The following is a 17,212-nucleotide window of genomic DNA, read 5'->3' as shown; positions in this document are numbered from 1 at the left end:
GTGATAATCTACAGGCAAGATTTCCTGAAAAATAGACAGTGCCAAATTCTCTACATATATCTGAATGTTAGCTGTCATCAACTGCATTTGACTTGAAGATGTACAGGGTCCAGCTGCCTGCATTATTTCTCACAGATCAGCCTTCCCTAGTGCGGTGCCATACTCCTGGGATATGTGGGACTATAATCCATACAATCCCATTCACAGCAGGAGGCTGCCATAGATATTGCTTGCCCCTCCAGCTGAAAGATGAACATTTTCAAAAACAAGATTCAACATAGATGCATGCTCTTTAGAAACCTGGATCTTAGAGGGAGCTATAAACTGCCTGGTGGAGGAGAACAGTAACTGACAAAGTGGCACCTTGACTGTATATTGAACACTGAAGATACACTGCCCTGGTCCTGGTCCTGGTCCTACCTGCTTTTTTCTACTCAGGGGGAGCTGTGAAACCTAGGACAAACTCACGTGGTAGAGAAGCTTATCGGCAGAAGCAATCTCCACATTTCCTGCCATGTAGAACAAGTACAAAAACAAGGACCACACCTTCCTTTCTCACTGTGAAAGCCCAGAAGTGGGCCTCCGGAAATCTAGCACTTACCAAATGCTAATTAGTTAAAATCACAGTGGTGAAGCAAAATGAAAACTCCTGATTTTCAGTTCTCAAAGGCCATCACCTTTGTTCTCTATCTTTCTTAAGACCCAGAGTTAAATTGTGCCTCAGCTGCAGCCCTGACATGTTAAGTAATGTCTTAGTGACATGGAAATGCAACTTCGAAGGGAGACTTGTGGTGTTTTAAAGAATGAAATATTTATTATGATAAACCATACAAAAGCTTTGCCATAATAATGGACTTTAAGGTGCTAGATGACTCTTTCTCATGCTTTCATTGTTGAAAGACCACCCAGAAATGTAACTATGTAATCAGTCAGGTCTACTACACTCACAAGTCTGCATACGTATCTCCCCGCAGCACTCCAGTTATTCCTATACTGGGAAGCGGGGGGGGGGGGGGGGCGGAATCAGAGACACACAGCCATATGCAGGTTGAGGACTTCTGCAAAATCTTGCCCTGGGAAGGGGGGGGGGTGTCCTCAGCAAATGTTGTCATTGGTTTCCACCTGGCTGCTGGAACATAGCCTTCTTGAATCTCTTTTGTACTTTACCAGCAATGGAATGGTCATTAGGGACAGCTATCACAGTGACATGGTGACTCTGGGGTGGAGAGTTTTTGGTGGTTGCTGAGGAAGGAAGAGAATGCCAAGGACCAAGAAACACATGCAAAAAGTGTGAGGGGAAACTATGCTTGCACTACCAGGATGCTGGCCACTACTTGGAATCCAATGCAAAACATCATTATCACTGTGAGTAAATATTTTACAATAGTAAACTATTTACTATTTAAACAAACAATCCCCATAAGTGTCATCAGGAAACAATGCAACTGCACATGGAAATATTTGTAAACTTCATGCCCTCACAGCATAGTAATAGAACTGGGAATCAATCTAGCAGTTTCCTTAAAAACACAGACAAGAGAGGAAAATGCTGCTCCTAGCTCCAAATCACAGGTCCTCGCTAGCTCTCAATGGTATTCATCCCACAGGAAATGTCCTGTTACATATTAGTGCAGAGGTATGCAATTCAGCATTAAATACCAAATCATAGAATCATAGAATCATAGAATAGTAGAGTTGGAAGAGACCTCAAGGGCCATCTAGTCCAACCCCCCGCTAAGAAGCAGGAAATCGCATTCAAAGCACCCCCGACAGATGGCCATCCAGCCTCTGCTTAAAAGCCTCCAAAGAAGGAGCCTCCACCACGGCCCGGGGGAGAGAGTTCCACTGCCGAACAGCCCTCACAGTGAGGAAGTTCTTCCTGATGTTCAGGTGGAATCTCCTTTCCTGTAGTTTGAAGCCATTGTTCCGTGTCCTAGTCTGCAGGGCAGCAGAAAATAAGCTTGCTCCCTCCTCCCTATGACTTCCCCTCACATATTTGTACATGGCTATCATGTCTCCTCTCAGCCTTCTCTTCTGCAGGCTAAACATGCCCAGCTCTTTAAGCCTCTCCTCATAGGGCTTGTTCTCCAGACCCTTAATCATTTTAGTTGCCCTCCTCTGGACGCTTTCCAGCTTGTCAGCATCTCCCTTCATCTGCGGTGCCCAAAACTGGACACAGTATTCCAGGTGTGGTCTGACCAAGGCAGAATAGAGGGGGAGCATGACTTCCCTGGATCTAGACGTTATTCCCCTATTGATGCAGGCCAAAATCCCATTGGCTTTTTTAGCTGCCGCATCACATTGTAGGCTCATGTTTAACTTGTTGTCCACGAGGACTCCAAGATCTTTTTCGCACACACTGCTGTCAAGCCAGGCGTCCCCCATTCTGTATCTTTGATTTCCATTTTTTCTGCCGAAGTGAAGTATCTTGCATTTGTCCCTGTTGAACTTCATTTTGTTAGTTTCGGCCCATCTCTCTAGTCTGTCAAGATCATTTTGAATTCTGCTCCTGTCTTCTGGAGTGTTAGCTATCCCTCCGAGTTTGGTGTCATCTGCAAACTTGATGATCGTGCCTTCTAACCCTTCGTCTAAGTCGTTAATAAAGATGTTGAACAGAACCGGGCCCAGGACGGAGCCCTGCGGCACTCCACTTGTCACTTCTTTCCATGATGAAGACGACGCATTACCAAGGAAAATATAAAGCCAGATCTGACATGGGCAGTGTCTCTCATCAGCTTTTACAATGAAAATGAAAAAGGATGTTCTCAGTCCAAAAAGAGTTCAGGAATTTATAAATAAGGACATGAGATGAAGTTAATTTCCCATGTGTGTGTAGGGAGGGAGAAGAGGGGGTGGCTCGGTTTACCTGTGTACTCTGGGAAGCAGATGCTCAAGGGGCTATGGATGATCTTCTCCTCAAAGAGATCCTTCTTGTTGAGGAAGAGGATAATGGATGTATCAGTGAACCACTTGTTGTTACAGATGCTATCAAACAGCTTCATGCTCTCATGCATCCGATTCTGTTGAGACAACAGATACCCTGAGTCAGGAAATATCTTATGAGAACAACAAGGAACAAGAAGCAAGGAAGGAAAAATAGGTTTTGTAGGCTTTGAGGTGTGGAAGTCTAAGCTAAGGCTTTATCAGCCTCTACTGGAGCTACCACAAACTAACACAGCTGAATTTACCCCCATCAGTATAGTATGTCTACCTATGTAAGTTGAAGTTGAGACAATATGAGAACCCTATAGCCTCTTAACACATGCCCTTGTTCATCCTAAATATACCTATTATTTCTCAACTTCAAGGGCATGTGTTAAGAAGCTATAGGGTTCTCATACTTCAGTGGCCCAGTATATTGTTTATACTACAACTTCCCAAACTCCAGCCACTATGTGGAATAGCTATTTTGGGAGCTGTAGTTCATATCAGATGGACATATTTCCCCTGCTATAGTCATTATCAGAGAATAAACAGAAGACAGCTTTAATTTATTAAACTACTAACCTATAGCTCAGAGAAAAAATGTGAATATAGTATGGTCAGTTTTATTAGGCTTTCTTACAGTCCCTGGAATCAAAAGGCTGGTTCATACTTTATACTAAAGACTTGTACAAATTACATAAATTATTTCGCTATGTATGGTGTCATGCCCAAATATCCTAAAGGTCAGTTCCTGTGTGATTTTGGAAGCTAAGCAGGTTCTGGTTAATGCTTGGATGAGAGACCCACAAACAAATATCAAGTGTTGTGGATTATGTTTTCAGAGGAAGGAACTTTCAAAACCACCTCTGAGTATTTCTTGCCTAAGAAAACCCTATCAAATTCATGGGGTTGCTATAAGTCAACAGGCGACTTGAAGGGCATATATGCACACATCTATTGGGCATTTATATTGATCAGTGGTTCTCAACCTGCAGGTCCCCAGATGTTTTGGCCTTCAACTCCAGAAATCGTAACAGCTGGTGAACTGGCTGGGATTTCTGGGAGTTGTAGGCCAAAACATCTGGGGACCTGCAGGTTGAGAACCACTGATATAGATATATATATTCATGGTCAGTTAGCTGGACACTAGCAGAATGCAGTTGTATTTTTCAGGGAACTGTTCAGCTTGGTTTGCTACTGCAAGCACAAGGGAGTTGTTTCTGTGATTCTGATTAAATACCTATTGAGGCAATTCCCTTTTCCTGAGAACAGGGCAGGGTATTCTGGACATGTTTCAGTTCATACAACAGTTTCCTGCTGAGATGTAGAATTGGAAAGAGAAGCTGGAATATTAAGTTTGATATAATCATTTTCCTTATCAGTGATTTTGTAAACTTCAGCTTTTTAGAACTGAAACTCCAATTTTTGTTTCTATTGCAATGTAAATACTAAAAATATTAAATGTTTCAGAAGCTGCTGAAACTGGTTATAAAGAAGATGCGGAAAGGTAGGAATTACTATACTGTGTAAAAAAACCAGCCTTGCACACTTATGTTGCCATGGGCACACAAACAGTACAATTTCTGTTTGAGAGAGCTACACGTTGTCATTTTAAACTAAATAAAGGGGTTTTTTTTACTCAGTAAAAACTGAACACGTGTATCTGGCACTCCAAAAGAAGAGAATTTCAGATGGCACCAAGTCTTCCAAAAGTATAAACCTTAAGGGAAAATGTAGGTAAGTTTAAATAACCAAAAGTGGAGCATTTTCATCCTAGAGAGCCAACTTATCACCTTGGAGACTGTACTGTCAACATGATCCTCTCCTTACCATTTCTTCATCTTCAGCCAGAACCAAGTCATATGCACTGAGAGCAACACAGAAGATGATGGCTGTCACTCCTTCAAAGCAATGGATCCATTTCTTTCTCTCTGACCTCTGCCCCCCCACATCAAACATCCTGCAAGAAAGAACCCACAAAGTTACTGATGTTGGGTGCTGTAGACAGTTGAGCGACACATCATCACTCAGAAGGGAAAGCTGTGGTTTATTAAGCCCAGTCCCAAATACATGGGACTTATAAACACAACAAAAAAACTGGAGGTCTATGTCTGCAGGGGAAATGGCACACATTATTATTATTATTATTATTATTATTATTATTATTATTATTATTATTATTATTAGCCAATATACATGTCTATGTTGACATTTTTATCAAATTGCAATAGAGGAAAGTACAGTAGATTCTCACTTATCCAACACTCGCTTATCCAACGTTCTGGATTATCCAACGCATTTTTGTAGTCAATGTTTTCAATACATCGTGATATTTTGGTGCTAAATTCATAAATACAGTAATTACTACATAGCATTACTGTATATTGAACTACTTTTTCTGTCAAATTTGTTGTATAACATGATGTTTTGGTGCTTAATTTGTAAAATCATAACCTAATTTGATGTTTAATAGGCTTTTCCTTAATCTCTCCTTATTATCCAACATATTCGCTTATCCAACGTTCTACCAGCCCGTTTACGTTGGATAAGCGAGACTCTAATGTACTACTTTATATATCACTCCATAAATAGTCTTCTGCTTTGTTAAGAATACACACTGGTGTCAACAGGGCCTAGTTTGAACCTCAGTCACTACCTAATAGTGACAGCAGACCTTTCTCTTAAGCATACACTAGATTCAGGTTGTATTGTTCATATCCAGTATATGGACTGGTGGGAGGAGACAACTGCCCTTCTGTGATGACCCATGGGCCTTGTAGTCCTGCTCAGGACATTGTAATTCCTGATGAAGATGAAAACTTGGGTTTTTTACCTTCCCAGTCTGAACTGGATTCCTCTCTGCCAGATCTTTCCCAGGCAGATCTGGGAACCTTGCACCTGCAAGAAAGTTGTCTCCCAGAAGTATGTCAAACAAGCCCAGAGCCTACTTCTCCCGTATTCTTGCGCCGGGAGTTTTGTAAACAACAGAGAAGTTTGGATTCAGCTTCGCGCAGGAGTGCGAGGATTGCAGCTAAGAATGTGGCCAATTAAGACTGCTTCTCGTGAGAATCTTTGGGGAGTCTCACATCTGGTCTCAGAGTTAGCTTTCGGTTCTGATTCCCAGAGAACTGCTTCGGCGGGAAGCTAGACTCTATTTAGGTGTTTTACCCGCGTAGTAACTTCGCGGAGTCAATTCGTCAGCCTACGGAGCGAGTTGTGTCTGGACAGCGCGCTCCGGTTCAAGCCTCGCTCCTGCTCAAGCCTTGCCTTGCTATCCAGCCTTCGCCTTGCTTCCCAGCCTTTGTTTATCTACGGACTTTGCCTTGTTTCCCAGGATCAATCCTTGCCTTGTTCCACGGATTTATCAAGTTATTCCACGGACCTTGTTCTTGTTCTTAGTTACCTTGTTCCACGTTCAAGCCTTGTTTCAAGTATCAAGTTATTTCCTAGCCTCGCTCAAGTTTCATGGACTAAAGGACCTTGTCATCTCCCCTCACTTTGCTTGGCAAAGTGAGTGTTTCGGTTATTGGATTACAACTTTGGACCTTAATATTTCTTATTGGACATTGCTTTTTTGGACTAATTCTGACCTTTCCTGGAAGGTCTAATTCTGGACTATTTTCTACACTTGTTTTTATTAACTTTATATATTCCTACAATAAAGATATTAGATAGATTCTGGCCTCTGTGTATGGTTATTGGTGCTCTGCAGCCTGGGTCGTGACAGTTTGACTCCGCCACCCTAAGCACCAATTAACCTCGGCCAGAATGTCTACCGGAACCGTACCTGGGCCGAGCGGCCAGCCGATTACCTACACCATCGACAAGGAAGAGGTGGACCGAATCCGTGATAAGCTCAATGCACAGGATGGAGAAATAAGGGGTTTGAAGGAACGCGGAGTTCGTCTTCCGGCCATGGCGTTGCCAACCAAGTTTACTGGAGAAGCTTCTAAGGTTCATGTCTTCCGTCGCCAATGTCAAGCTTATCTGGAGGCCCGTGCTGCCGAGTTTCCCCAAGAAGACATCAAAGTGGCATGGGTTTACAGTCTTCTAGACGGGCCAGCGGCCAGCTGGGCGACGGCACTGTTCGACCAAGCCTCTCCACACCTAAGATCAGCGCAACACTTCTTGGACCACCTCAAGGAGACTTGGGGAATCGAGGACAATTTGGAGGCAGCCGGTCACAAACTCCGTCGCCTTTTCCAAGGAGACAGACCTATGTCTCAGTATATAGCCGAGTTCCGAGTGCTGGCCCACAACACCGGCTGGAACGATGTAGCCCTCAGGGGACAATTCCGGGAGGGTCTCAACATTGAAATGCTGGAAGAAATCTCCAAGGTGGATCCTCCCCAGACCCTCGAGGCACTCATTGATCAATGTTTACGGGCTGAAGTCATGATTGCCAACAGGAAACAGTGGGTTCGAGGCCAGGGCAGTAGAGCCGGGGCAAAACCCCCCGCTCCCGCCAGCGTTCAGCCACGTCCGGTGTGGAGACCCCCACCGCCAACCCCATACCCCAGAGGAGGCGAGGAGGTGCCGATGCAGTTGGGCAATGTGCGTCCCAGACTAGATGCCGCCGAGAAGGCCCGTCGTCAACGCTTAAACCTCTGCTGGTACTGCGGGAACGGGGGCCACTTCGCCAGAGAGTGCCCAGCCAAAGGGAAGCCTGCCGCCCGTCTTGCGGCGGCGTCCTCCACGGAGACGAAGGCGTCTGAGCCGACTGGCACACAGCCGGCGGGGGAAGCCAACGACCGGGTGTAGAGGGGCTCGCCAACCCGGTCAAAAAATCCATCCAAGAGCCGCCAACCGGGGTCCTGTTCCTTCTCGTGGTCACATTATGGTCAGCAAAAAGGGGACCCGTCATGATCCACGCCATGATAGACTCTGGAGCTACCAACAATTTCATCGATAGAGAGTATGCCGACTCTCTGGGATTACAATATCATGATTTCAAGAATGCCCGTGTGGTGCAAGCCATAGACGGCCGTCCCCTCAAGACGGGCCCCGTAAGTCAGTGGTCGGAACCCACCAGGATGTGGATAAGGGAACATATGGAAGAGATTTCCTTCTTTGTTACCGAGGTCCCCCATTTCCCTGTGATTTTGGGAATTCCATGGCTGACTCTCCACGACCCTAACATCTCCTGGTCCAACAGAGAACTGCAGTTTGCTTCACCGTACTGCCAAAACCATTGCCTCGTAGCCAAGGTATGCCATGCCACAGACACCGAGCCCATCATCACCTTGCCAAAGAAGTACTCCGAGTATTGGGATGTATTCAATGAGAAAGAAGCCGAAAAATTACCCCCACATAGACCTTATGACTGTGCCATTGACTTGGTGGAGGGGGCCCCGATCCCGCGAGGGCATCTCTACTCCCTGACTGAACCAGAGCAAGAAGCTCTCAGGGAATTCCTAGAGACAAACCTTCGCAAGGGATTCATCAGACCCTCTCAATCCCCAGCCGCCTCCCCAGTGATGTTTGTGAAGAAGAAGTCAGGGGAACTACGCTTGGTGGTGGACTACAGAGCATTGAACAATATCACCAAGCGGAACAGCTATCCCCTGCCTTTAATCTCGGATCTACTGGATCGGCTTCGAGGAGCCAAGGTTTACACCAAGCTGGATCTTCGGGGGGCTTACAACTTAGTTCGCATCAGGGAAGGGGACGAGTGGAAGACCGCCTTCCAGACCAAATTCGGATTATTTGAGTCCCGAGTTATGAATTTCGGTTTATGCGGAGCCCCCGCAACGTTCCAGCATTTTGTCAATGACATTTTTCAGGACTATCTAGACAGGTTCTTGATAATCTACCTGGACGATTTTTTGGTGTTTTCCAGATCACAATCAGAACATGAGAACCACGTCAAAATGGTGTTACAACGATTGCGGGATCATGGACTTTATGCCAAGCTGGAAAAATGCGCTTTTGATCTACAAGAGGTAGATTTCCTTGGTTACCGCATCTCGCCTCTAGGGCTTTCCATGGATCCAGCCAAAGTTTCAGCAGTATTGGAATGGCGGGCGCCAACTAACAAGAAAGAGGTGCAGCGTTTCTTGGGGTTCGCGAACTACTACCGCAAGTTCATTCCAGATTTTGCCCGCTGGTCCGACCCCATCACTAGCTGCATCCGTGGAAAGCAGCCTTTCCGCTGGACTGATCAAGCAGAGAAAGGGTTCCAGCAACTAAAGAAACTATTCACCTCCCAGCCAATTCTACAGCACCCAAATCCTGGAACCCCTTTTGTGGTGCAAGCGGACGCCTCTGATGTGGCAATTGGGGCTGTACTCTTACAACCGGTGGGAGATCACCTCCACCCCTGTGCCTTTTATTCTCGTCAACTAACCACACCAGAGAGGAATTACACCATTTGGGAAAAAGAACTACTGGCCATAAAGGCAGCCTTTGAAACTTGGAGACATTGGCTAGAAGGGGCCAAATTTCCCATTGAAGTCCACACTGATCATCGTAATCTAGAACATCTAAGAACTGCCCGCAAACTAAATCAGAGGCAGCAACGTTGGGCTTTATTCTTTGAACGTTTCAACTTCCAGATCCATTATGTGACCCCAGCCCAAACCAAGCAAGCAGACGCCCTGTCACGTAAACCGGAATACGCTGCAGGACGCAAGGAGACCTTTGAATCCCAACTGCTACAACCTGAGAACTTTGCCACGCTCACGGTGGGGAACACCAAATCCATTCCCATTGGTTCAACTTCCCCTACTCCAGGACCCATCTGTGCTCAAGAAATCAGGGCTAGTCAGCAAGCAGATGCCTGGGCGCAGGACCAACTTCGCCAAGGTCTGCATTTCCCCTTTTCGCTTAAAGATGGGCTGCTCTGCTATAGAAATCATGTCTATATCCCACCCGGACCGGGCAGGGAAAAAGCGCTTCGTCTGTGTCATGACTGCAAACCAGCAGGACACTTCGGACTATTTAAAACTATGCATTTGATCCTAAGGGATTTTTGGTGGCCCAAGATCCGCAAGGATGTGGAAAAATATGTCAACACCTGCCCAGTATGCCAGCGCTCCAAGATACGAAGGGAGAAGCCCTCAGGGCTTTTACACCCCCTTCCTACCCCATCTCACCCATGGGAAATAATTTCCGCGGATTTCATCACTGACCTACCACCTTCCTGTGGATTCACCACGATCTTAGTGGTGGTGGACCTATTCACCAAGTTAGCCCATTTCATTCCCTGCGAAGGCCTCCCCACGGCCAAGGAAACTGCGGATCTATTTCTTCAACATGTCTTCAGACTACATGGATTGCCCAAGAGTTTAGTCACAGACCGTGGATCTCAATTCACCTCTCGTTTTTGGAAGGCACTACAAAAACTATTGGGCATAGACTCTCGCTTATCTTCAGCTCATCATCCCCAAACAGATGGGCAAACGGAGCGCACCAATGCCACTTTGGAGCAGTATCTTCGCTGTTATGTAAACTATCAACAGGACAATTGGGCTTCTCTGTTACCACTGTCTGAGTTTGCCTACAACAATGGAGTTCAAGCTTCTACAAAAGAAACGCCGTTCTTTGCAAACTACGGCTTCCATCCACGTTTCTTCCCCCCTGTCATTGAAACTTCAGAGGTTCCCGCAGCAGAGGATTGGCTGCAGGAACTCACAGCGGTGCAACAACTTTTGCTCCAGCAACTGGACCAAGCCAAGGAGGACTATAAACGCCACGCTGACAAACATCGCCAGCCGGGCCCCGAAATCAAGGTAGGAGATCGGGTTTTCCTGTCCACTCGCTTTCTGCCCTCCCACCGCCCTTGCCGGAAGTTAGATGCCCGTTTCATTGGCCCCTATCCAGTGGTGGCGCAATTAAACCCCGTGACTTTCAAACTCCAACTTCCGCGTTCAATGCGCATTCACCCAGTGTTTCACCGTTCCCTGCTCCTTCCGGCGGATGGTGTGCGTCCTGATACAGACCAACCGGCCCCCCCTCCTGTTTTGATGAATGGGGAGGAGGAGTTCGAGGTTGAGGACATTTTGGATTCTCGCTTTCACCGCCGCCGCCTACAATATCTCATTGACTGGGTGGGTTTTGGCCCTGAGGAACGCTCCTGGGAAGACGCCTCCACAGTCCATGCTCCTGATCTAACCCGTCGCTTTCATCAGACCTATCCCACCAAACCGCGACCTCGCGCCTCGGGGAGAGGGCCCCAGTTTGGGAGGGGCCTTGAGGAGGGGGATAGTGTGATGACCCATGGGCCTTGTAGTCCTGCTCAGGACATTGTAATTCCTGATGAAGATGAAAACTTGGGTTTTTTACCTTCCCAGTCTGAACTGGATTCCTCTCTGCCAGATCTTTCCCAGGCAGATCTGGGAACCTTGCACCTGCAAGAAAGTTGTCTCCCAGAAGTATGTCAAACAAGCCCAGAGCCTACTTCTCCCGTATTCTTGCGCCGGGAGTTTTGTAAACAACAGAGAAGTTTGGATTCAGCTTCGCGCAGGAGTGCGAGGATTGCAGCTAAGAATGTGGCCAATTAAGACTGCTTCTCGTGAGAATCTTTGGGGAGTCTCACATCTGGTCTCAGAGTTAGCTTTCGGTTCTGATTCCCAGAGAACTGCTTCGGCGGGAAGCTAGACTCTATTTAGGTGTTTTACCCGCGTAGTAACTTCGCGGAGTCAATTCGTCAGCCTACGGAGCGAGTTGTGTCTGGACAGCGCGCTCCGGTTCAAGCCTCGCTCCTGCTCAAGCCTTGCCTTGCTATCCAGCCTTCGCCTTGCTTCCCAGCCTTTGTTTATCTACGGACTTTGCCTTGTTTCCCAGGATCAATCCTTGCCTTGTTCCACGGATTTATCAAGTTATTCCACGGACCTTGTTCTTGTTCTTAGTTACCTTGTTCCACGTTCAAGCCTTGTTTCAAGTATCAAGTTATTTCCTAGCCTCGCTCAAGTTTCATGGACTAAAGGACCTTGTCATCTCCCCTCACTTTGCTTGGCAAAGTGAGTGTTTCGGTTATTGGATTACAACTTTGGACCTTAATATTTCTTATTGGACATTGCTTTTTTGGACTAATTCTGACCTTTCCTGGAAGGTCTAATTCTGGACTATTTTCTACACTTGTTTTTATTAACTTTATATATTCCTACAATAAAGATATTAGATAGATTCTGGCCTCTGTGTATGGTTATTGGTGCTCTGCAGCCTGGGTCGTGACACCTTCCTATTCTGAAGGAGCAAAGGCCATGTGTGGGCTGAGGAGATAGGACGGGTTAAAAATAAAGTTATTATTATTAAAGTTATTATAGCACACAGTGGGAGAGGACAAAGGCAAGAGTTCTGAATAGCACAGAATCAGCTGAGGATTTATAGCAATGCCTAGAGAAGTGTTCCACCAGAAGTTGACCATACAATCACACATAAGGCCCGGAGCAAACACATCTTTCAACATTGCTAAGTCCTCTAGAGTGGTTCTATGGCATGCTTCTGCGGAAGCCCAAAATTTCCATATTATGTGAAAATTGTATTAAATGGAGGGTCCCAGTTCCAGCAGTATATGGGCCTACGGTACTCAGATACTGGCCATGAAGTATAGAAAAACAGCAAGGGTTCCACAGTAAGCAAGAGCCACCAAACTGCCATCACTACCCAATCTTGAAAACTCCATGAGAGAGTAAATCTTGTTTTGTTTTGTGATATTGCAATAAGCTGGTAGAAAATAAAATGCCCATATACACCAGTTTTTATTAGTAAAAACAGCTCCAGTCTATGTATAACATAAATTATATAAACTAAAGGTAAAATAATTAATTAATGAATAGTATGTGATCACTTATGCAAAACCCTTTGATCCAATACATCTACTCTAGCGGGAAATAACTATTACTGTTCTAGAGATAGTATTATTCATTTATATTAATTTATTCTAAATTATATCCCATGTTTCCACTAAATCAGTCAAGATGTCCTTCAATCAGATCAAAATAAACACAGGAATATGCAACATAGGAAGAGAAAAGAAGATATACCCACCAGAATCAGGCATTAAAAGTTATATAGCCCATTACAATTTCAAAAATCTCTAGTGTGAAGATGCTGAAAATAATAAAGCTAGCTGGCTGCACTGGAAAGCAATATCTGCTCAAGTGTACACAACCATTTGAATACATTTGTTCTTAGACTCTATGTCTTCTTACTAGATATAGTGTTGCTAACTTTTAGTGCCCAGATTTAAATTATAGTATCGGAACTGAAAGGAAATCCATTAGCTGGCTAAAATTTGTATGTCAGAAAAGTAACATAGGACAAGAATGATTTTAGAGAGGAAAAGCAAAATAACTGAAAATGTCCCCAGGCATTAAACAGATATGTCATATGTGGCACACGCTCAAGAATCTGTTTACAGATATAATAAAGTTCTGACTTTTCTTTGTACATTTCAATTGCCACTTCTTTGCTTAAAAATATGCACGCCTGCAACTGGCTATTTGATAGCATTCTGTATTATTTCATTTACAGAAGTGTCCACCTTATTTGCTTTTATACGCTCCTATTTGAACCAATGAAATGCGCCTGATAAAAGTTAGAAAACCACTACTTTCTGTCTCTTTCACTGAAAAGGAATGGCAGGACTCACTGAGGAGCAATCTCTCTGTTATAAGATAGGCATATTAATCATTTAAATCATAAGAAAAACTGTTTCATACTTGCTTCCTTATTCCAGATGCCCTGTATCTTCTGCAATGAATTACTTTAACCTTCTTAAAATTAGAGCAAGGGGACAATTCCCTCCTGAATCCCAGTGCATCAGGAATAACAAATAGCGACAATTTCCAATTTCTACTGCAGCAAAAACAACCAAGTGTGTCATAGGAACTTAAAGACCTACATAATTAATAAGACACACATTTTGTGAGCTACAGTCACTGAAAGGAGTCATAGAATATGAGCATAACTTCACTTGCAGTATTGTTTAGCTATTAAATCTTGTGAGACTACTTTCCCCTTAGCATTCGCAGTGTCTCCTTTCATCATTCCAATGTCAGCAAGCACAAAATATTCTTCATGAAATTTCTTTTAAAGGCTTTGCACACAACATTACCAATGTCTGATTCTATCTGATCAGGTATACTGCAGAAATCGGAACACAATTTGGGACACTATCTGAATCATTTCCAGATGAGAATATTTCACATGTTTCTTAATGTGAGAAAGTCACCATCTGAATACTTATATTCAGTGAGATTAGAAGTTCTGCACTCTGATTTTCCCAGTCCATCTCCACCCAAATTAAGTTAGGAGATCTGATACAAGAAAGAGCTGCAAATGCTTCAACAAAGTTCAGTTCAAGCCTTAGGTTCACACTACTGGAAAATGTTGAGTTTACAACACTCCAGAGCAGGGGTCCCCAAACTAAGGCCCGGGGGCCGGATGCGGCCCATTGAAGCCATTTATCCGGCCCCCATGGCACAAGGGCAGAAGGGGGTTAGACTAAATGACCCAAGGGGGTCTCTTCTTCTCTTACAACCATTATTATTATTATTATTATTATTATTATTATTATTATTATTATTATTATTATTATATTTTATGACACAGCAAACAAGATAGATATGCTGGATTTCGTATCACAAAATCACATTATTATTATTATTAACATTGAGGCTGGGTGGCCATCTGTCAGGGGTGCTTTGCTAGTGCTTTTGATGCACAAAGGCAGAAGGGGATTGGACTCAATGGCCTAAAGGGTCTCTTCCAACCTTCTTTATTATTATTATTATTATTATTATTATTATTATTATTATTATTATTATTATTATTATTCATTGAGGCTGGGTGGCCATCTGTCAGGGGTGCTTTGCTTGTGCTTTTGGTGCACAAAGGCAAAAGGGGGTTGGACTTAATGGCCCAAGGGGTCTCTTCCAACCCTCTTTATTATTATTATTATTATTAATAATAATAAAAATTGAGGCTGGGTGGCCATTTGTCAGGGGTGTTTTGCTTGTGCTTTCGGTGCACAAAGGCAGAAGGGGATTGGACTCAATGGCCCAAAGGGTCTCTTCCAACCCTCTTTTTTATTGTTGTTGTTGTTGTTGTTATTTTATTGTATGACACAGCAAACAAGATAGATATGCTGGAATTATTATTATTATTATTATTATTATTATTATTATTATTATTATTATTATTGCTCAGTGGCCAACTATAGTCCGGCCCTCCAACGGTCCGAAGGATCGTGAACCGGCCCCCTGTTTAAAAAGTTTGGGGACCCTTGCTCCAGAGAGACCTCAATGCAAATGTGAGCATGATGTCTGCATCCTATTAGCATAATTCCAGTGTCAAAACTACAAAGAATTCCTGAAAAGCAACCCATAAATGCATACAATGAAATAATGGTAAACATATTTATCTTAGTATTTTTCCTGACAACTTTATTTGTATATTTATATAGTGTAAATAGGAGCCCCGGTGGCGAAGTGTGTTAAAGCACTGAGCTGCTGAACTTGCAGACCAAAAGGTTCCAGGTTCAAATCCTGGGAGCGGCGTGAGCGGCCGCTGTTAATTCCAGCTTCTGCCAACCTAGCAGTTTGAAAACATGCAAATGTGAGTAGATCAATAGGTACCACTCCGGCGGGAAGGTAACGGAGCTCCATGCAGTCATGCCAGCCACATGACCTTGGAGGTGTCTACGGACAACGCCGGCTCTTCGGCTTAGAAATGGAGATGAGCACCAACCCCCAGAGTCAGACATGACTGGACTTAATGTCAGGGGAAACCTTTACCTTTACCGTAGTGTAAATAGCGTATGACATCCTTCAAATATCTGGGATAGTCCACATTAAACACAGGTAACAGATGCAAAAATGTTACATGGATTGACTTTTCAATACACTATTTCCCTAAGTGCATAATTACTTACAATCTTTTTGGGAATCCCAAGCTATATGCAGGCCAGAAGTATTTGTCACATATCATCGATGGGGTCAAAGTTAAGACACTTACTTGGTTGCCCTAATGGAACTTAAAGAGTTCTCCAGTAGGATTAAAACTTATGGCTCCTATTCTTAACAGTTCCGCTCCGCTCTGCTCTACTTTAGATGGCTTATGAATACGAGTTACAATTAGACTGTAAGCAAACACTTAAAATAAGTGAAGTGAAAAAGTGCTTAAACATCAAAATGCAAATGGGATGGCCTTAAATCCACAAGGTATCCCATGACAGTCTGTTGACTAGACAAGGTAAAACTGATTTCAGGATTAATTTCTACCTCTGTGTGTGTACACATGCACTTTAACTTGCATTATTTTCTCTGCAAATAACTCTTGATAAATATCCTGCTGGATTACAGACAAGAATTACCCATTTCAGTTAACGTTTAAGCACATCTTGACTGTGCTAAGATATTTTCTGCCCAAATTTGAGATTGCTTATTGTCATGTTCAAATTATTTCCTTGTCAAGCATGGAAGATATAGCTTTGGCGTGGTGGTTGTGACATCTGAATATAAAGCATGGAAACCAGATGACACAACTGCAGCAGCTAATTATGTACTATAGCTCAGAACAAACAACAAGTTGTTTCACACATGATGATTGATTCTCCAAAAATGCGATTTGCAATGGGAATATTTGATATTAACACAAGGTGGCAGTGGCTGGGTATGGGGAGGTTTTGGTTTGTATTAGAAGATCTCTGTGTGTGAATTTATCTTATGTGTGGAGATCAACGCACAGAGACAAACAAAGAGGTTTTAATTCAATGGCACTGATAATGTGATGACCGGTGGCCACAGGCGGTTCAACCACCAGGCCAACTAGGCAGTTGCTTGTGGCGCCATCTTGTTGGGGGCGCCATCAAGGCAACTCCTGTGTCCTGCGGCCTGCCTCCGCAAGGTATTGAACTGCTTTTTCTGTTGATTTGTTGTAAAACATGATGTTTTAGTGCTTAATTTGTAAAATCTTAATGTAATTTGATGTTCAATAGGCTTTTCCTTAATCCCTCCTTATTATCAAACATTTTCACTTATCCAATGCTTTTATTTTTCAGTGATTGGTTTGGGGGGGGGGGGGGGCGGGAAAATTCTGTTCGTCTACACTTGAAAAATACCTAGGGCCGGCTCTGCCGGTGGCCTCTCATCTGTTGAAGCCTTTACCCACCTTTACAGCCACTGTCATCAACTTGCTCCACCATTGAGGTCTTTGGATTGTTCTTCATCTGGTTCCTCTCTTATGACCCCGCCATCATGTGTGGCTCTACTGAGAGTACTTAACCCCCAACGGCTTTGCTCATAGGTTCATTAGAACAGACAAGCCCCCTCACCACACAAGT

General features: G+C 44.0%; 1 protein-coding gene across 1 annotated transcript in view; it reads right to left on the bottom strand.

The window, feature by feature from the left end:
- Positions 1-17,212, bottom strand: part of gnai2 (G protein subunit alpha i2) — a 198,671-nt gene that overhangs the window by 4,384 nt on the left and 177,075 nt on the right. Inside the window, exons 6-7 of the mRNA XM_062970104.1 lie at positions 4,756-4,885; positions 2,867-3,020 (exon numbers count right to left, since the gene is read on the bottom strand). Coding sequence (XP_062826174.1) covers positions 2,867-3,020; positions 4,756-4,885 — 284 coding nt within the window. The remainder of the gene's footprint in view (positions 1-2,866; positions 3,021-4,755; positions 4,886-17,212) is intronic.

The sequence above is a fragment of the Anolis carolinensis genome, chromosome 2, assembly GCF_035594765.1.
Source record: "Anolis carolinensis isolate JA03-04 chromosome 2, rAnoCar3.1.pri, whole genome shotgun sequence".
NCBI classification, from domain to species: Eukaryota; Metazoa; Chordata; class Lepidosauria; order Squamata; family Dactyloidae; genus Anolis; species Anolis carolinensis.
This window is presented reverse-complemented; position numbering and strand designations above follow the sequence as displayed.